The sequence below is a fragment of the Gorilla gorilla genome, chromosome 16 (assembly GCF_029281585.2).
Source record: "Gorilla gorilla gorilla isolate KB3781 chromosome 16, NHGRI_mGorGor1-v2.1_pri, whole genome shotgun sequence".
Classification (NCBI taxonomy): domain Eukaryota; kingdom Metazoa; phylum Chordata; class Mammalia; order Primates; family Hominidae; genus Gorilla; species Gorilla gorilla.
The window spans coordinates 30,179,688-30,201,140 of record NC_073240.2 but is presented as its reverse complement, the minus strand read 5'-3'; the positions used below and the strand labels follow the sequence as shown (position 1 = coordinate 30,201,140).

General features: G+C 43.1%; 1 protein-coding gene across 8 annotated transcripts in view; it reads left to right on the top strand.

Annotated features, from left to right (window-relative positions):
- Positions 1-21,453, top strand: part of ENTREP2 (endosomal transmembrane epsin interactor 2) — a 461,731-nt gene that overhangs the window by 378,795 nt on the left and 61,483 nt on the right. For 5 of the 8 annotated variants that reach the window (XM_055363976.2, XM_055363973.2, XM_055363972.2 and 2 more), the window contains exon 4: positions 5,144-5,278. The exons of the other annotated variants lie outside the window; for them this stretch is intronic. In XM_055363976.2, the coding sequence (XP_055219951.1) occupies positions 5,144-5,278 (135 nt within the window). The remainder of the gene's footprint in view (positions 1-5,143; positions 5,279-21,453) is intronic. 8 annotated transcript variants of the gene reach the window in all.

Here is a 21,453-nt window from a genome sequence, read left to right as displayed (position 1 = left end):
CAAAAATCCTTAACAAAATAATAACGAATAAAATTCAACATATCTGAAAGGAGTTATATACATCATTGCCAAGAGGGATTTATTCCAGGGATTCAAAACTGGTTTGATATTCAAAAATCAGTCAGTTTATTCTGTCATATCAACAGGCTAAAGAAGAGAAACTGCATGGCTCTATCAATTGATGGAGAAAAAGCATTTGACAAAATCAAGCACCTTTTCATAACTAAAAACAAAACTTAGAAAAATAGGCATAGAGAACGTCCTCAACTTGAAAAAGAGCATCTACAAAAGACCTACAGCTAACACACTTAATGGAGACTGAATGCTTTTCCCCTAAGATCAGGAACAAGGCAAGCATGCTCATTCGTACCATTTTTTTCAATATAGAACATAATGCTGTAATTTCAAGCCAATGTAGTATGGCAAGAAAATAAAATAAAAGGCATACAGATTAGAAAAGAAGAAATATAACTAACCCTGTTTGTGGATGACATGAGTATCTATGTAGAAAATCCCAAAGAATCTTTAAAAAACAAACAGAACAAACAAGCCTCTTAGAATTAATAAGTGAGTTCAGCAAAGTTGTAGGATACAAGATAAACATACAAAATTCAATTGTATTTCTTGTGTATTAGTAGTGAACTGTATAGTAACAGTAATACTGCATATTAATAGCGTATGGACACTGAAATTAAAAATTGCTTAAAAAGATACATAAGTGTAAATCTAACAAAACATACACTGAAAACTACTTAACAATGAGGAAATAAATAAATTGGAAAATTCAGTGTAGTAAATATGTCCATTTCCCCCCAGTTAATATGTGGGTTTGGGCCGGGCACAGTGGCTCACACCTGTAATCCCAGCACTTCAGGAGGCCAAGGCGGGCAGATCACCTGAGGTCAGGAGTCCAAGACCAGCCTGGCCAATATGGCGAAACCCCAGCTCTACTAAAAATACAAAAAAAAATTAGCTGGGCCTGGTGGTGGGCACCTGTAATCCCAGCTACTCAGGAGGCTGAGGCAGGAGAATTGCTTGAATCCAGAAGGCAGAAGTTTCAGTGAGCTGAGATCACGCATTTGCACACCAGCCTGGGCAACAAGAGCAAAAATTCCATCTCAAAAAAAAAAAAGAAACTGGGTTTGATTCAATCCCTATCAAAATCCCAGCAACACTTTTTTTGGAGACAATGACAGTCTTATTCTAAAATGTATATGGAGACCAGGTGTGGTGGCTCACGCCTGTACACCCAGCACTTTGGAAGTCTGAGGTGAGAGGATCACTTGAGGCCAGGAATTCGAGACCAGCCTGGCCAACATGGCAAAACCTTGTCTCTACTAAAAATACAAAAATTAGCTAGGCATGGTGGCGTGCGCCTGTAATTCCAACTATCTGGGAGGCTGAGCCACAAGAATTGCTTGAACCCGGGAGGCGGAGGTTGCAGTGAGCTGAGATGGTGCCACTGCACTCCAGCCTGGGTGACAGAGCAAGACCTGTCTCAAAAAAAAAAAAAAAAAAAAAGTATATGGAGAGACAAATAATTTTGAAAAATAAGAATTAAATGGGAGGAATTAATTTTTTTATTTCCAGACTTATAGCCACAGTAATCAAGACTTGGTGGTTGGTGGAAAGATAGATCAATGGAACAAAGAGAGAATCCAGATAGAGACACACAAATATGCCTGACTAATTTTTGACAAAAGTCAAAAGGAATTAAGCAAAGAAAAGATAGATTTTTCAACAAATGTTGGAACAATTGGACATCTATAGGCAAAAATAGTCAATCTCATCCCAAGTCTCATATCTTACACTAAAAGTGACTGAAAATGGGTCATGCAATCAAATGTAAAAATAAAATTATAAAACATTTAGAAAAAACATAGGAGAAAGATCCAGGGCTAGGCAGAGTTCTTAGATCAACACCAAAAGTGTAGGAGCAAAAATATGTAAGTTGGACTTCATCAAAATTTAAAACGTTTACTCTATGAATGATCCTTTTGAGAGGATAAAAAGATAAACTATAGACTGAGAAAATATTCACAAGCCGCATATATAACAAAACCATGTACTATATATGATTTGTCTTTTATGCTGAGTTAAAATTGTTTTATTATTTGTTTAGTGTTTCTGTTCCTAATTTACTCTCAAACTTCCCAGGAGAACTGAAAATCTCCTCTGAATACAGTCCTACCCATCAGGCGTTCTGTCAGCTTCATTTTCTTAGAGACGTTTCCATTGAGCCTCTGTTTCCTGCTTCAGTCTGAACAAGTCAGCCTATAGGCAGTCTATATATTTACCACGCTAGGACATCCTTTTCCCATTCTCTTAGAACTTCCTCTATCTCTTTTCTGTGTTAGATCCCATCTTCTCTTTTTTTCTTGGCTTAGTCCCCCATTTCAGGGAAGAAGTACCTCTTCCAGTACTTTCTTATCCAAAATTAAAAAGACTAAAACAAGCACAAGCCAGGATGTGGAGTAATGGGGACCCTCGAACAGTGCTGGTGAGTGTGTAAATTGGTACAGCCACTTTGGAAAGTGGCTTTGTATTCTCTGCTAAAGCTGAAAATCCCCAGGGACCCAGCAGCTCTGATCAATAGGTATTTTGTACCCAAAAGAAATATGCACATGTATGTACCAGCAGACCAGTACAGAATATCAAACAGCATTAATCTTATTGCAAAAAAATTAGCAACAATCCAAACGTCCCGTGACAAGAGAATAGATATATAAATGGCAGCATATTCACACAATGTAATATACAACAGTGAACATGATCAACTATATTTATATGCAGTAAGGTAGATGAATCTTGTAATTTTGAATGAAAGATGCCAAATACTAAAAATATTGTATGATTCTATTTGTATCAAGTTAGAAAACCAGGTGAAACTAAACTATAGTGGTAAATGTATAAAGGTGGAAGCCTGGAAGTGATTATTTAAAAAGTAAGGAATGTGGTGAGCTTTTGGTGCAGCAAGGGGGAGGAATGACAAGGAATGAGGCATGGAAGGCCTTTTAGGAACATGGCCATGGGCCAGTGGGTGCTTGCTTAATGATAAATCATTGAACTGAATATGTTTGCTTTGTGCACTTTTTGTGTATGTGTGTTAGGTTTCACATTATGAACGGTTAAGAAAATGAGGAAAGATGAAAACAAACCCACCCACCCCCAAATTAGATACTATTATATTAGTTACTGCATGGACAAAAATGTCTAAGTCCAACATTAGCAAGCATTGGTGAGGATGTGGATTAGCCTGAATTCACACCCTATTGGTGGGAGTATAATTTGTTTGAATTATTTGAAAAATGGTTTGATCTTACCTAGTAATGTTGTGTGTGCATGTACCATAGGGCAGAACAGTTCTGCAGGGGTGCTCCACGGGTCTCCTGCTGGGACTGGAGAGCTGGCAGCTCCCTGGAATCTGTTCTTTTCCTGCTGTATATTGGAAGTTCCAGGGAGAGGGTGCAGAAACATGAAGCCTGTGGAGGTCTTAAGTTCAGAAGCTGCAAGCTGTCACCTCTACCCATATTCTCCTGCTGAAAGCCACTCGCAAAGCCCACCTGACATGGAGCAGGGGGTGGCAGGGGCTAAGTCTTAAGCTAAGCTGAGTTCCTCTGGTGAATATCAGCACATTTCTTGGCTCTGAGGATGCTGCATTACCCCTCCCCTAGTATTTAGGAGAGGCGGACATGTTGATACCTGGAGGTTTTATAAGTATGGCCTCAGTCTCAGCAATATTCATACAATGAAAAATTATTTGTTATGGTTATAAATGGCCAATATTTGTCTGAAAAGTATTTGTATTTCGAGTTGGCTGCTGTAAACATATTATCTATTGGAAAGCAGGGCACTTCTTAGTCTAAGGAAAATCACTTGTTTCATGTTCAGTGTTATTTTGAATAAAATTGCATAGATTTTACTGATTTTTTTTTTTTTTGAGATGGAGTCTTGCTCTGTCATCCAGGCTGGAGTGCAATGGCATGATCTCAGCTCACTGCAACCTCCGCATCCTGGGTTCAAGCGATTCTCCTGCCTCAGCCTCTTGAGTAGCTGGGATTACAGGTGCATACCACCACGCCGAGCTAATTTTTGTATTTTTAGTAGAGACGGGGTTTCACTGTGTTGGTCAGACTGGTCTTGAACTCCTAACCTCGTGATCTGCCCGCCTCAGCCTCCCAAAGTGCTGGGATTACAGGCGTGAGCCACCGCGCCTGGCCTGATTTTCTTTTTTAGTAGTTTTACATCTAGGACTTTATTATTTTTTATTTACGTATTTTTGAGACAGAGTCTCAGTATGTTACCCAGCCAGGCTGGTCTCAAACTCCTAGGCTCAAGCAATCCTCCTGCCCTGGCCTGCCGAGTAGCTGCAAATGTAGGTGGTGTACCACCACACCTGGCTAGGACTTTACTTTTTTAAAGCTGCTTTTCTCCTAGGCACTGGTAACTCTGTTCTCTTCCCTCTCACTGAGACTCTCATACTCTCTCTTCGTCTAACACTGCTTTTTAAAATACTTGAAATGCATTTTTTTTCTTCCATGGTTTTCCATTTTCCAAGCCGTTTTTATTCATTCAGCATTTATTGAACACCTACAACTTATTGCCATTGTCAATACTGTGGTGATAAGATGCACCTGTAGCTGGATAAAGTCAGTCTTCAGTAGCAGTGAGGCAGGAAAACCAGACAAGGCCTCGAGGGTGGCGCTGGAGTTGGGTCTTGATGGATGAGCAGGAGTTTGATAGGCCATGAAGTGAGGCAGGAAATTTCTGACTGTGGAAGGAGAATGAGCCAAGGCACAGAGCTAGGATAGCACATCTCCGTGCATACATCAGCATGAGTGATTTTCAGTTTATTTACCTTTATCTCATTTTGCAATCCACCTGCCATTTTCTCTAATGTATAGCTTAAGTTTCTTCAAATGTACTTTTGCTTTTTTTATACATTGCTGTTAAGTTAGGAATTTGAAGTCCTCCTGATGGCCTGGGTCAATAGAAATTGTTTTTTGCTTTACTACTTAAACACACTGAAACAGGCTCCTTTGAACTGAGCCATTTTCCTGTGTTCTGAACTGTGTCACTCACGCGTACCCTCGGGGGTTGAATGCCTGTTAACGGTGAGGTCTGTCTGTGTTCCTCTGTCTAGATTAAGTTTGACAGTGTGGAGGTGTGTGTCTGCTGTGAGCTGCAGCACCAGTCGTCCGGCTGCAGCAACCTCGGGGAGACGCTGAAGCTGAACCCGCTGCAGGAGAACTGCAACGCTGTGAGGCTGACCTTGAAGGTGACCCCGCTGGGCGCTGCTTGTGCATGCATTTCATTCCATGCCTTACAGACAGTTTAGGAAGCCTTATTAACATATAGATTCCTTTCAGCTCTTAACTTCCCGGGGTAGGTTCAGTGCAAGAGGGAATATCTTTCCAGAGAACATTTGAAAGGATTATATATTTTGATTTTGAAGGTGTTGCTTTCTGGATCTCACTTTGCATTTTTGCCATTTCATTGTCCTGCCTCTGACATCTGCAAATTCGGATGCAGATGGTTGAAAGAGGTCTTTACAAATGATGATGGGATCATTCTACGGCTTTTCTGACATTTTTGGCTGTTATACCATCAGGGAACAAATGGGGATTTATTTTGCTTTTTAAAAGATATTTGGAGGAAAAAAATCAGACAATCTCCCCTGGGAGTCTATTCTTATGTGTAGCATCTGATGTTTAAAAAAAAGTGATTTGGAAAAATTGTTTATATTATTTTATTTTTTCTTCCGAGCGTTTTATTCTGAAAAGCAAAATTGGCTACTTAAAAATACATAGGAAGAGTGAACCCAATTCTTTTGTTTCCCCTGAATAAAACTGTGCCAAAACTTTTTAAAAAGATGTGGCACAAGCCGGGCACAGTGGCTCACGCCTGTAATCCCAGCACTTTGGGAGGCTGAGGCAGGCGGACCACTTGAGGTCAGGAGTTCGAGACCAGTCTGGCCAACATGGTGAAACCCCCTCTCTACTAAAAATACAAAATTTAGCCAGGTGTGGTGGTGGGCGCCTGTAGTCCCAGCTACTTGGGAGGCTGAGGCAGGAGAATCATTTGAACCTGGGAGACAGAGGTTGCAGTGAGCCGCGATTGTGCCACTGCACTCCAGCCTGGTGACAGAGCAAGGCTTCATCTCAAAAGAAGAAAATGGATAAATAAATATAAAAAGATGTGGCACAGTCCAAGGAACTCTTAGTTGGTGGTAAAATTGTGTTTGCAGTATGGAGGGGGTTCTAGCATGTGTGTAGGGAATGCAGTATGCAGGGGATGGGAAACTGCAGAGAGCCACCTCAGATCTGGGGAGAGGAGGAAAGCGTTGACCTTGAGTGCCTGTGATTAGTCCTCCATGGGTGGTCTCCGGCTGGTAGACAAGCAAAGATGTACAGAGAGAGAGGATGCGGCTCATCTCCGTGGCAGGACTACGCCTGGCTCACAGCACCTGTCATGTTTTGCACGGAGGAATGGTCCAAGTTGAATGGTCCCAGCAGCTCACCAGAGTGACAGATGCAGCGGGGTTGGAGGAATCAAGAACTGCAGCACTCCAGGGCCCATCCCATCATGGGACCAGGTATTTCATGCTGCCTACATTACCTACGCCCACATTCTACCTCACTGCATCCTGGAGCCTGCCTGGGTCAGTGCCTGAGGTCTGTCGTGGCCTTTCATAGCCCTCCTGGGAGGGGACACGGGCAGCTGTTGCTCACTCTGCGATCTCATTCTGACAACTGCTAAGTCACTTCTTCAACCTGGGAATGTTTTCTTGAGTATGGGGATGCATTTGGGCCTCACGTTACCTCCCGTTCCTCAGTTGGCTGGTTGGGGTGTTCAACCGGCTCCTCTAAGGTCCTGGCATCCCCCTTGAAAGCCTTCACTCATGGGATGCAGGACCTGGTTTTCATGACTCTCCAGCCCCTGCAGCAGTGACTGGCTTGAAAGGTAATGCTGGTGAAAAAACAACACTGTCTCTAAGAATGCAGTCTCAGGTCTAGGGGGAGCTGGTGACCTTGCAGTCTCACTCTTATTCACTGTTCTGGTACATTGGTGAGAAAAGCCCTTGGTATGAGGTGGCAAAAATGGCATAGAGTAAAGGCCACTGAAGTCAAGAAGTTCCAGGGAAGGCTGGGAGCCTAGCTGAATGCATGGCACATCCCCATGGGTATTCAGATTGCCCAGGACACTGGTAAGAGTTGAAAGCAAAGGAAAGACTACACCATTTTAAACTCCTTCATGAATTTGTGTACAAAGCCTACTTAGAGATAGGAACTATCAAAACTGGTGGCAGGAGGCTCAAAGGAGGCAGGAGTTGTGATTAAGGTGTGAGGCCAATGGTCTGGAAGTGGCAGCAGTGGCTTAGGTGCTAGGAGAAGAGGCAGCCTGCCCCTGTCCCCCACCTGAGGGCCTGTGCAAGGAGCAACAGCCTTGGCAGGGACTGACTTTCATCTGAGATCAAGAGGACCAGGAACTATTGGAAGTGAGTATCTGTTTATTGCTGTCGTCCAACTTTGTTGCTTTTCAGAATTGTCTTAGCTATCATTTCCTTTGTAATTCCATGTAAATTTTAGAATCCGCTTGTGCATTTTCTACTAGAATCCTGCTGGGGTTTTAATTGAGATTGCATGGAGTCCACATGTCACTTTGAAGAGACTTGACATATTCATGATATAGTTCTTCATTTATTTAAGTCATACTTCATTTCTTCAGTGTTTCTTTTTTTCATCAGTCTTGTGTAAATTTCAGTATATAGATCTTAACATATTTTGTAATAGTTACGCTTAAAGTATTCCACATTTATTGGTGCTATCCTAATGGTATTTCTTAATGGTCTCTTATTCACTGCTAGCACATAGAAATTTGATTTTTGTTACCAATCTTGTATCCTGTGGTCTTGACTAAACTCAGTTCTGGTAGCTCTTTTGCAGATTCTTTGGATTTTCTTATGTAGACAGTCATGTGCTATGCAAAGAGAGGCAATTTTACGTCTTCCATTCTCCAGACAAACAGAGCCAATAGGACAGATACAGATAGGTGAGAGGGAATTTATTGAAAGAATTGCTCACATGACCATGGAGACTAAGAAGTCCTATGACAGTCCCATCTGCAAGCTGGAGACCCTGGAAAGCTGGGAGTTTGGCTCAGTCCAAGTCAAAAGGCCTCAGAACCAGGGAAACCAATGGTGGAACTCTCAGTCCAAGGCCAAGAACCTGCGGGGAGTGGTTGCACCAGTGTGAGTCCCAGGGTCCAAAGGCCAGAGAGCCTGAAGTTCTGATGTCCAAGGGCAGGAAAGGGTGTCTCAGCTCCAGAAGAGCAAAAGAAAATAATTCGCTTTTCCTCTGCCTTTTTGTTCTATCCAGGTCCCCAGCCGATCAGATGGTGCCCCCCAACATTGAGGGTGGATCTTCCCCACTCAGTCCACAGACTCACACACCAATCTCCTCTGGAAACACCCTCACAGACACACCCAGAAATAATGCTTTGCCAGTTCTCGAGTATCCTTCATCCAGTCAAGTTGACACCTAAAATAAATCAGCACACATTGCAATCTGGATGCCTCTTGCTTCTTTTCCCTGTTTTATTGCACTGACTAGACCGCCCCGTACAGTGTTGAATAGATGTGGTGAGAACAGATGTCCTTCTCTTGTTCCTGCTTTTAGGGATTAAGTATAATGTTAGCACTAAGTTTTTCGTAGATGTTTATTATCAGGTTGTAGAAGTACCCTCCTATTCCTAGTTTGCTGAGAGTGGTTTTTGTTTTGTTTTGTTTTGTTTTTAATACCACGAATGGCTGTTGAATTTTATCAGTCTTACTACATCTGCTTAGATGTTCCTATACATTATCTTCTTCAGTCCACTCAAATGGTGAATAACACTGACTTTTGAGTGGTAAGCCAGCCTTGCATTCCCAAGATAAACCCCACTTGGTCATTTTTTCCTCAACTGTGTCCAGTCCACTGCTGACCCTGTCTATCAAAGGCATTCTTCATCTCTGTGCCTGTTTTTAATTCCTAGTATTTGCATTTGACTCTTCCTCATTGCTTCCATCTCTTTGCTACCTTACCTCAGTAATCTTCCATCTTGTCCACCTTTTCCACTAGAGCTGGTATCTGACTGCATACGCCCCAGGTAAGTGCTCATGTCTCTCCTTGGAGACTCTGTCTTTTCCTTAGAATTTGCTGCCCTGTGACCTCAGCTGTCTGATGGGTTCAACTTAAGTTGGGAATTTGCAGAACCCAATGTCTTCTTGTTGTTGTTGTAATGGTGGGGCAATGTTCTTTCCAGCTTTCTCCATCCTCAGCAGAATCTGGAATAATGTTCTACATCATTTTTCCCCCTGGGTGCAGAATTCTTGAGGAAACTTTCTCTTAGGGGTTTATAGATGATATGTTATTCTCTTTTGCATTGAATATCTGTATAGGGAAAAATCTGAAAGTCAGCCAAATGCTTTCTCCCCTTTAGGTATGTGATGGTCATTAATGCTGTTTTAAAATATGTCTAGCTCTCCAACTTCCTTTTACATGGTAAGATTGTACTTCCCTGTCCCCTCATGATTGCTGGGGGCCATGTAAGCAAAACTTATATGTACCACTTTCAAGTCAGAACGTTTAAATGTGGTTTGAGGTCTTCCAGAGCTCTCTTTCCCACTGGCACAGTAATTGGCAGAGTAGAGGTGGTGGCAGTGCCATCAGCCTGGGTCACTACAATGAACAGAGCCCCCTGCACCCTACCCACATTGGAAATGTAGCATGAATGACTTAACAAACTCTTTTGAGACAGGGTCTCACTGTGTTGCCCAGGTTGAGTGCAGTGGCGTGATCACGGCTCACTGCAGCCTCAAACTCCTGGGCTCAAGAGATCCTCTCACCTTAGCCTCCCAAGTAGCTGGGACTGTAGGCAAATGCCACCATGCCCAGCTAATTTTTTATTGTTTGTAGAGATAGGATCTCACTGGCCCAGGCTGGTCTCAAACTCCTGGGCTCAAGTGATCCTGCTGCCTTGACCTCCCAAAGTGCTGGGATTATGGGCATGAGCCACTGCCCCATCCCTGTTCGGTTTTTGTAAAGCTTCTCTTCCTAGCTGTTTTCTGCAGCAGGCATTACCTTTTTCCTCTGCTTGCGATGTGATCTTGAGTCTTGGCAACTCCCTCCTCAGCTCCTTCTGTCTTTGTCTTTTTTTTCCATGAGCCCTTGTGTCTTCGTTTTTATCCTTGAGATTGCAGCAGCCTTCTTCTCTCCTTGGTTACGGTTTGCACCCATGGATGTCTCTAGCTAGTTAATTACAGTGGAGTTTTCAGTGTATTTTCTATCTTTTTCAGATCCCTTTTCTGAAGTATATGGATACTTCAAAGCACTAAGGCAGATTCCTAACCCTTAAATTCTATCTCAAGCATTATGCTCTATTTAAATAGTTAGCATAATTAAGATTTTATACTTCCTTCCCATAATTATAGATACTTCTTCCTCTGAGAGTCATGTGCCACATTATCTAGTTTTCTCATAATTAGTGGTGCAGTCATTTTTAATATAATCCTTACTCTTGAAAAGTCATCCAAGCCAAGCTGTGCCTGATGACTTTGACTGCAGTGAAAGGATCTTCTGCAGGGATCCGGTGTTGCTTTATTAAAACTCTTGGGCAGCAGAACAAATATGGGCCATTGGAAATGGAGCCACTCTGGGAAGAGGCTGCTCTACTCTTTTGCACGGATTTCCCTTCCTATCACCTGCAAAATGTTCTTGACGCTTAGCTAAAGAAGGAGCAAAGGAGAATGTTCCTTTGATTAGTTTCCCTTTTGCTTGCCTCTTTTTGGTTGGCAATTAGAGCAGATCCATTGATCTTTTCCATAGTCTAATTTGAGGCTCTGTTTATCTGATTAGTAACACTCCATGTCTGAATTTTCCATATTAAATTATGCATTATCTATACTTACTATGTAATGAACTCAATTTATGTGGGGGAAATCCTATATAATTGGCTTGGGAATCAAAGCACTTTGATTTTAGTTGTGTTTGAATTAACTGATACTGACTTAATGAGATTTGTCCAACTACTTGCTTCCTGTCAGGCACCCTCCCTCCTTCCTCCCTTCCCATACCTGGAAGGCTGTACAGGCACAGCCCATCCTCAGGGAAAAAAGCAGAAACCAACTTTCTTCATGGCTGAGGAGGAATAAATTCGGAATCCAGAAGAGCATGCAGATGTTGCTTCACTCATCCCTCGGATGGTCTTTTGTTGGTTTGGAGGCCCCGAAACCCCTGGATCTCTGTTCTGCCCTTCCTGACTGGCCCTGCTCCTAGATTCTCTGTTTTTTTTTTAGCAGAGAACCCCTGGGGGCCAACAAGCCTCTCTCTTGAGGATATTGATGGTTTCTTACCTCCTTATGGGGCTGAGCAAGGAGCAGGGCAGAGGGCACAGAGGGGACCTGGAACTCCACCGCACCACACAGGGATTCACAGAATTGTAGAGCCAGAGGGAGGGTGCATCCTGGGGTCCATTGACCGATGGTGCGGGTGTGAAGGCTGCAGCCCAGAGAGAGGGCAGGTGGCTCCTCCTGGGTTCCTGAGCAGGTCCTGGTGGAGGGCAGGGACCATCTGAGTGTCTCAGCGCTCCAGGACCCATGTCCCTGCTTCCCGATGACAGGGCCTGCCTCTGGGCATCTCATTATGAATAGTCAGGAAATAGGGTCTAAAAATTAGGATTTCAGTATCTGCCTTCTCAAAGCCTTTGACAGTGATGGACAAGTGCTACTGAAAAAGCAAGGCTACAGACCCCCGTTCCTGATGAAACAGTGTCTCGGCTTTTGTAACAAAAAATGACATAATAAATGCTTAAACAATAAAAAGATGTTTAGGTAGATTGATGGCCATTTTTGCCAAGTCAAACCCAGCACAAGACTGTGACATATTTTTGGACCAGTATTCACAGTATCTTTTTTTTAAGTTACAAAAATCAGAACTGTTAACTGGTGAAATATGCTTCGTAACATGCTGACACTGCATCTAGCCACCTTTAGTGCTTTGCTGTATTCAACAATGTCCTTATGCTTTTATTATAGTGACCTAATTCAAATCAGAGTTAAAGATCTTATTCTTCTTTCATGTACCTGGTTTAATTTACTGAGCCACAGTAAACCAAATTACCCAGAGAAACCTTATCAATGGACAAGGACATAAAAGTTTCCCAAGAAATCAATCAGTTATTGAGTTTATGTGCTTTCTTATCTTTGTCTCTAAGAAAGTTAAAAAAAAAAAAAAAGCAAGACAATTTCCAGCCTCCAGTGCTCTACTCTCACACACCACTCAGCACGAGACTTCTGACACCAGATGTATTCATTTCCCCCATACACCAAACCATTCTCCAGCAGACACCAGCTGGGTGTGCTCAGTTCAACTCAATTCTGACACTCTTTACCTGGAGACAGCGTTGGATCCCACATGTTAAGGGCTCAGCCCCACAAGACCACACTCACTTCTCATGCCAGTCACAAGCCCCAGGTTGTGACCTGTACTTCTGGCCAATGGGGTATAAACTGGGGCTTCCACAACCCCCTACTTGGGTTTGATTGAATTGCTAGAGTGGCTCACAGAACCCACAGAAAGGCTTTACTTCCATGCCCTTGTTGATTATAAGGGATATGAGGCAGGATGCAGGTGCACAGCCAGGTGGAGAGATGCATGTGGCGAGGTTGGGGGGGGGGTCCCGAGCACAAGAGCCCCTGTCCCCGAGGAGCGAGGGTATGCCACCCTCCTGGCATGGGGATGTGTTCGCTGACGCAGAAGCTCTCTGAACCCCTCCGTTCAGGGACTTTTATTTAAGCTGCATCATGTAGGCAGGATCGATTTTTAACTCCATTTCCAGCCTCTGTCCCTTCTCTGGAGAATGGGGAGTGGGGCTGAAAGCCCCAAGCTCGTCATCATGGCTTGGTCATTCTGGTGACCCAGCACCCATGTAGAATTCCATCAAGAGTCGCTTCATTAGAACAAAAGACTCTCCTATCACCCAGGAAATTCCAAGGGATTTAGGAGCTGGGGTCAAAGACCAAATACTAAAACAGAAGATTCTCTACTATGCAGCCATAAAAAAAGAATGAGTTCATGTCCTTTGCAGGGACATGGATGAAGCTGGAAACCATCATTCTCAGAAAACTAACACAGGAACAGAAAACCCAACACCATATGTTCTCACTCATAAGTGGGAGTTGAACAGTGAGAACACATGGACACAGAGGGGAACATCACACACCAGGACCTGTCAGGGGGTGGGGGCAAGGGGAGGGAGAGCATTAGGACAAATACCTAATGCATGCAGGGCTTAAAACCTAGATGATGTGTTGATTGGTGCAGCAAACCACCATGGCGCATGTATACACATGTAACAAACCTGCATGTTCTGCACATGTATCCCAGAACTTAAAGTATAATTTAAAAAAGAAAGAAAAAGTATAAACAACAACAAAAAGAAGATTATCTAGTGCCCCTGTCACTCAGGAAGTGACAAGGATTTTAGCAGCTCTTTAGCAGGGACTGAGGAGCAGAGACAAAAGATACATAATATATATCTTATTATTAATATTTCACACAGCCCCATGGTGAGTGCTCTCCAGCTTCAGCCAGACTCCACTGTGCGATACCGCCCCTCTCTCTATGCATGAGCCATGTCCACCTGTTCAGCCATCCCTGGGCCAGTATGTGAGAGCTCCTTCTCATACTGCTTTTCTGTGGTGCCTCCCTGGCTAGCAGGCATCCCTGGATGAGCCCAAATATCTGCTATCTCTTTGTTTGCATCCTGAGCAACAAGACCAGTGGAGCATACCGCACAGCCTGTGGGTGAGCAGCTTATATGTCTGTGGTCACCAGCCTGACCTGGCCTCCTCACTGCCCGGCATTTCTCCTGTCTTTTTCTGGCTTACAGTGAGGGGCGTGGCACAAATTATACCCAGTAACTGTTTTTGAAATCAATAAGAGTTTTTAATTTATTCATTCAGAGAAAATTTTTGAGCACCTCTTCTGTGTCTGGGTTGGGCACTGGATGTACAGAGATAAGAGACACTGACTCTGCCCTCCAAGTCTACTGGGGGAAACAGACAAGAAAAACAGACAGTTGGCCAGGAGCAGTGGTTTCCATCTGTAATCCCAGCACTTTGGGAGGTTGAAGCGGGTGGATCACCTGAGGTCAAGAGTTCGAGACCAGCCTGGCCAAAATGATGAAACTTCATCTCTACTAAAAATACAAAAATAAGCCTGGCGTGGTGGCACGCGCCTGTAATCCCAGCTACTCAGGAGGCTGAGGCAGGAGAATTGCTTGAACTCTGGAGGAGGAGGCTGAAGTGAGCAGAGATCGCACCACTGCACTCCAGCCTGGATGACAGAGTGAGACTCTGTCCCAAAAAGAAAAAAAAAAAGAAAGAAAAACAGACAGTGACAGTGTAATATGTTGTGTTTTCACTATGACAGGAAATTAAAATATTAACTTAGAAATTTTTTCAATCCTTCCCTCTGTCCTGAAGGAGAGCCATTGTTTTGTTGAGTAGGATGACGGATGCAGTTTTCGGTGTGTATGGGTGATATACAGGTAGGTTAGCTATAGGAAAAGAACGGTAGCATCTAAGAAGCTGAGGGAGTGGGAATATATGAAAAAAATCTGGGATTCTATTGCTGAATGATACCAAACACAGCTCTAGGTATGTGGTAATGGGAACACAGGTGGTTGGCCATGTATACACATACCTCACCTCTAATCCTAGCTGAAATGACAGAAAACCTACACAAAAATGGCTGAAGACCTGTACCCTTCCTTAATGGCCAATGCATCACTTGCATTTTTCTAGAATGTTCTAGAATTTTCTGCCAGACATATTGCATATAAGACCAGAAAAAAGAAAGAGAAAGAACAACTTTCAACTCAGCTTTATGAGGCCTTCTGGGAGGTTACTGGAAGCCATACTAGGTCTCAAATGTGCCCTCATTTTGAAGAACAAGGACTGATAGGTGTTTGGTGGGTCAGATGTGGAATCACCTATGGTGCCGGTGGTAATTTATGGGGAGGGTGGGTTCTAAAGGCCTTTATAATTTTTATAAGTAGTGCTCCCACTGTTTGAAATGGATGGTGGACATTTTTAAGGTCTAATGCAATGTGCTGTGCAAACACAGCTTTAAGATACCCCTCCTTCCCCTGCACACACAGCCTCCTTCCAGATTGCAGTCCCAGAGTTGAAATTCTGGAGCCACCACTAAGGGAGGTGCTGCCTTTGGAGTTTTTTGGCAGCTGTGATGTGGCAGGATTTAGGGCAGCTTCTTGGGAGACTCTGGGACCCAGATGGCTATGCCATACAGACTCCCTCCTTCCCCCAGTGCAGGGACCCACAGTTCGGAGCACATTCAGATAAAAGGAACTACAGAGAGACAGTCCCTCCTTCCTTCCAGCTGTGTGGTCTCTGCCATGCCAGCACAGGCTGGGTTTCAGGATCTCAGGAGAGGGTTCTGTTTAGGGTTAGCACACACCAGATGGTCCAAGATGGTCCAGCATAGATATTAGTAGACCCATTTTCACACTCTAAAGTACCCCAGTCACTCTAGTGTCCAAACAGAAAATACGGGAGGAGCTCCACCGCCCCATTCGGGGGCCAAACACCAGCCTGGAGAAAGTGCTGCAGATGGATGAGTAAACAAACGGGAGAGGACAGCATGGAGCCTACCTGGAGATCAGAGGTTATTTTTAAAGCATTTGGTTATTTCAGGGCTCTAAATGAGTATCAGAATGAGAGAGAGGAGAAGGCAATATTGAACCATATGAGATGTTCTAGAATAAAGAAACCGTGGTGGCTCACACCTGTAATCCCAGCATTTTGGGAGGCCTAGGTGGGCAGATCACCTGAGGTCAGGAGTTCGAGACCAGCCTGGCCAACATGGCAAAACCCTGTCTCTACTAAAAATACAAAAATTAGCCAGGTGTGGTGGCGGGCACCTGTAATCCCAGCTACTCGGGAGGCTGAGGCAGGAGAATCTCTTTAACCTGGGAGGCAGAGGTTGCAGTGAGCCGAGATCACACCACTGCACTCCAGCCTCGGGGACAGAGCGAAACTCTGTCTCTAAATAAATAAAAAGGGACCATGGGACGAAGGGGCCGTGGAAAAGAATACCTAAAAATGGCGGCAGGGCAAATGAAAGCACAGAATGTTTACTGTGTGAAAACTCATCAGACTCATGCTTCAAATGGGTGCCCTTCGTTGTGTGCCAGTTTTACCTCAGTGAAGCTGTTGGAAGTTTTCATGACAGGTAAGTGAGCAGGGGAAGAACAAAGGACAAAAGCAAAGGCAGGAAAGATAGGACTGGAATAATGCATGAATTCAGAGATGCATGGAGGGCATTGGGTGTGATTCCGAAACCGATAGGCACTGGTTCCAGGAACCTGAGCAGGGAATCCTATAATCACAGGGGAGTGGAGCACAATTGTTCTGAGCAATTTGATATTCTGAGGTCGCGAGTTCAAGACCAGCCTGGCCAACATGGTGGGACAGTATCTGGAAGGTATTATATTATTCTCATATTTTCTGTATGTTGAACTAGCTAATAACTTTTTTTTTTTTTTTTTGAGACAGAGTCTTGTTCTGTTGCCCAGGCTGGAGTGCAGTGGCATCATCTTGGCTTACTGCATGCAGCCTCGACCTCTCAGGCTCAAGTGATTCTCCTGCCTCAGCCTCCTGAGTAGCTGGAACTACGGCCACGCACCACCACACCCATGGTCTCATACCGTTCAATACTGCCTTCTCCTCTCTCTCATTCTGATACTCATTTAGAGCCCTGAAATAACCAAATGCTTTAAAAATAACCTCTGATCTCCGGGTAGGCTCCATGTCCCATGGTCCCCAAAGTGAGAGGGGCCACAGGACAGGGCACTGGACAAAGGAGCAGAGCATCCATGGGAGACATAAAACCTACTAGTATTATTTTGCGCTGGTCCCGGGCTGGTTTCGCTGCATAGGCATCCTTTGGGAACTGGTTTATGCAACCCTTTTAAATCCCATGAGCTGTTTTCTCCACCACCACCCCAACCGCAGTGAAGTCCATGAGGCGGACTTCATGATTTCCATGAGGAGATGGGAAAATGGAGGCCCCAGGATGTGCAGGGGCTGAGCTGCAGACTCATGACTGGTGGTAGATCCAGATTTCCATCTTTAATGCCAGATCCATTGCTTCCTCCACTTCCAACCTGATCCGCTTAGTGGGAGACGGAGACTAGGTGGTGCCTGAAAAATCGCAGCAGAGCAGGGGACAGCCAATGGATCATTTCCGTGCAAATGCCCAGCGGTGCCCTCAGCAGGTCCTTGTTCTGTGCATCTCCTGGCACATCTGAAAGTTGAGCACTGCACCCTTAAAAAGTTGTCAGTGGCTGGGTGCAGTGGCCCACACCTGTAATCCCAGCACTTTGGGAGGCCGAGGCCGGCGGATCGCTTGAGCTCAGGAGTTTCAGACGAGCCTGGCCAATATGGCAAAACCCTGTGTCTACTAAAAATACAAAAATTAGCTGGATGTGGTGGTGCGTGGCTGTAGTTCCAGCTACTCAGAAGGCTGAGGCAGGAGGATCACTTGAGCCTGAGAGGTCGAGGCTGCAGTAAGCCAAGATGATGCCACTGCACTCCAGCCTAGGCAACAGAACAAGACTCTGTCTCAAAAAAAAAGTTACTAGCTAGTTCAACATGCAGAAAAGTATGAGAATAATATAATACCTTCCAGATTTATTCAATCTTACTATGTTTACAATATTTGCTTCTACTCTTTTTCTTTAAATAAGAAATATATTATCATACATTGTTGCAGACCCATCTGAGTCCCCCCACTGCCACGGCTCTCTCTCCCTCCCTCTGTCTGAAATTAGAGATTGTCCAGAAGCAGCCACTATCCTGAGGCATCAGGGAGTTTTTCATTCCCCTCCGGAGTTGTCTGCTTCACTGAAACTTTACATCAAAGTTGACGCATTTGGTACCGTAAGCCAGTTTCTATTCTCACCCCCATCAGGTTTGTGATACTGATCCATGTAGATAAGGGTTGCCTTAGTCATCTTCATGTGGCTTCTGCATGGTCTTGCATTGAGCGAGTATTCCACAGGTTGCTTCTCCATCTCCTGTTCGTGGACACTGGGTTGTTCCCAGTTTCTTATTATTCTGACAGTGCTAGAATGTGGAGTGACATGCACTCGGCAGCCTGTGTGCACCTGCTGCATTTTCTCCAGCCTGCAGACTTGCTGGCTCACAGGGGAAGTGCATCTGCAGGACTTTAGTCACCGCACTCCACAGTGATAGCAGGGATCCCCGCTCTCCTGGCCAGTGGAAAAGGCAGCCTTGCTTCTCGATGTCCTCAGGCTTTCTGTGTGACTGATGGCTATTTGTTTTGATCTGCTAACTGCCTGGTTTTTTTCTCTTTTTCTGCTGAGTTATTTGCTCTTTAAACGATTTCCCTTTGTCATAAAAGTCTTCTCACGATCAGTGACTCATCACTCAAAGTTGTTTTGGGCATCATTTGTGATAGAGAAGTTTTCAGTTTTAATGCAGGCAAATTCATTTCCTGGATGATGTGTCCTTTTAGTGTTGCATTTTAAGAACTATTTTTCCATCCCCAAGTGATAAAAATTTTCTGTATTTTCATGGAAGTTTTAAAACTTTGCCTCTCACACTGAGCTCAGTAATCCCCCTGGGGTTTAATTTTGTGTGTTGTGAGATACGGATCTAGTTGTATTTATTTTTGTGTCATCAATTATTACAGCACCAATCTGTTTCTATATTTGAAGATGTCTATTTCTGAGGGCTCTTTTTTTTTATTGGTCTATGGCTTGTCTCTCTTGTTACCACATTACGGGAGATACTGGTTCTGTATTTGTCTTGTAGTTAATAGGGTAAATCCCCACTCTTCCCCTCTTTAGAACTGTCTTGGCCATTCTCATTCCTCCAAGAGAGATGGAGAGAGAGCTCTCTTCTCTCTTCCTTCTCTCTCTCTCTCTCTTTCTTTCTCATATATACACACACACCATCATTGTAACTGTATTGTATTTTTAGGTTAATTTGGGGAGAATTATCATTTTTGGTACAGCTTTTCATTTAGCCTTCTGTTTTTCAATAAAAATGTTACCATTTTTAATATACAGTCTTGATCAACTTATGTTAGATATATTCCTAGGTGTCATATCATTTTGTCCTTATTGGAAAAGTAGGGAGTTTAAAATTTTTTTAGTTTGGCCGGGCGCAGTGGCCATGCCTGTAATCCCAGCACTTTCGGAGGCCGAGGCGGGCAGATCACAAGGTCAGGAGATCGAGACCATCCTGGCTAACACGGTGAAACCCCCGTCTCTACTAAAAATACAAAAAATTAGCTGGGTGCGGTGGTGGCCGCCTGTAGTCCCAGCTACTTGGGAGGCTGAGGCAGGAGAATGGCATGAACCCAGGAGGCGGAGCTTGCAGTGAGCTGAGATAGTGCCACTGCAGTCTGGCCTGGGTGAAAAAGTGAGACTCCATCTCAAAAAAAAAAAAAAAATTCTTTTTTTTAGTTTAAAATTTTTATGCTCTAACAGTTTGCCTGTAGATTGTTTAGGACTTTTTATTTAGAGGGTTCCATCGTCTGGGAATAATGACAGTTTTGTTTCTTCTTTTCCAGTCTTCACATTGATTCTTAATTTTTCCCATCTTCCTGCACTGGTTAGGACTTTCAACACAATGGAATGGAAGTTGAGCCAGTAGCCATCCTTGTCTTGTTCCCGATTTTAAAGGAAAGAGTTTAATAATTAAGAATAATGTTTGCTGAAAATTTCTAACACTAAATATTATTTGCCAGATGAAGGGAATCCCATTTTGTTCCCAGTCTGCTAAGAGTTTGCCATGAGTTTTAAATTTTAGCAAATGCTGCATCTATTGAGATAAGTATATATGCATGTGTTTATTTGTATGTATATATGTGTGTGTATATATGTATATACACATTCATACACATATAACTGTATTCTGTTCATATAGTGAATATACATGAAAATACATGAATATATATTCATGTAGAATGGATTTCTAATGTGGAACCATTCTTGCATTTCTGGGATAAAACTTAGGCACAATATTTTCATATAATTATGAAAATCTACTTTGCTTTTCTTTTATTAAAGATTTTTCATCATTATTCATAAATTATATGAATCAAGCTTTCCCTTGTTCATACTGCAATTGCCTAATTTTATTTTATTTTTTAGTTTACACTAGCCTAGAAAGATGAGCTGGGAGGTGTTCCCCTCCTCTTCCCTCTGAAAACAAAGTTTGCAGAAGATTAAACTTATATATTTCTTGAATTGAATGTTTGGTAAAAGTTACAAAATCACCAGGGCTTGGTAATTTCTTTTGCGGTCAGTAGATAGTTAAGTACTGATTCAGTGGATTATAGGTTACTTGGATTTCCTCCTTCTTGAGACTCTGTTAGAATGTTTTGCTTTTCTGGAATAAATTGTCCATTTTGTTTAGGTTTTCAAATTCATGTGTATGCTATGCCTAGTTATGTCTTTTTTAATTTTTAATATTTTAATTTATTTCTTTTCTTTCTTTGTTAATCAGCCTCTGCCAGAGACTTGCCTATTTTTGTCAGTTTTTTTTTCAAAGAACCAGCTTAATATTTATTGATCTTGTCATTGCTTTGTTTCTTATTTCATTAGTTTCTGCTCTCTTCTCCATTTTTTCCTTCCTTCCAAATTCCTTTTTCTTTTTCTCACTTCTCTCGATGTATGCTGTTACTAAATTCAGTCTTTCTTCCTCATATAAGCAGGCAAACTGCATACGCTAAGTTTTGATGTCTAGTAATTTTTTTATTCAGTTCTGAGACTTCTTTAATTTTCCTTATGATTTATTTTTCAGTCCCTGGGTTATTTAGCAGTATTTTTTAAATTTTGCAGATATATGGAGGGTTTTTCCGTTACTTTTTTATTTTTATTTTATTTTATTTTGTTTATTTATTTATTTTTGAGACGGAGTCTTGCTCTGTCACCCAGGCTGGAATGCAGTGGCGTGATCTCGGCTCACTGCAACCTCCGTCTCCTGGGTTCAAGCGATTCTCCTACCTCAGCCTCCCGAGTAGCTGGGATCACAGCCGTGTGCCACCACACCCAGCTAATTTTTGTATTTTAGTAGAGACAGGGTTTCACCATGTTGGTCAGGCTGGTCTTGAACTCCTGACGTCAGGTGATCCGCCTGCCTCGACTCCCAAAGTGCTGGGATTACAGGCGTGAACCAGTGCGCCTGGCCTACTTTTTATTATTTATAGCAAATTTAATTGTACTGTAGTCAGGTAACCTGATTACAATGTGTCTAATAACAAGTCTTTGGTGTTAGTTGAGATTTTGCTTTGTGCACGACTTTGTGGTGAATTTTTGTAGTAAGTCATACATATCTTTTTGAGGACAGGTAAATGTATA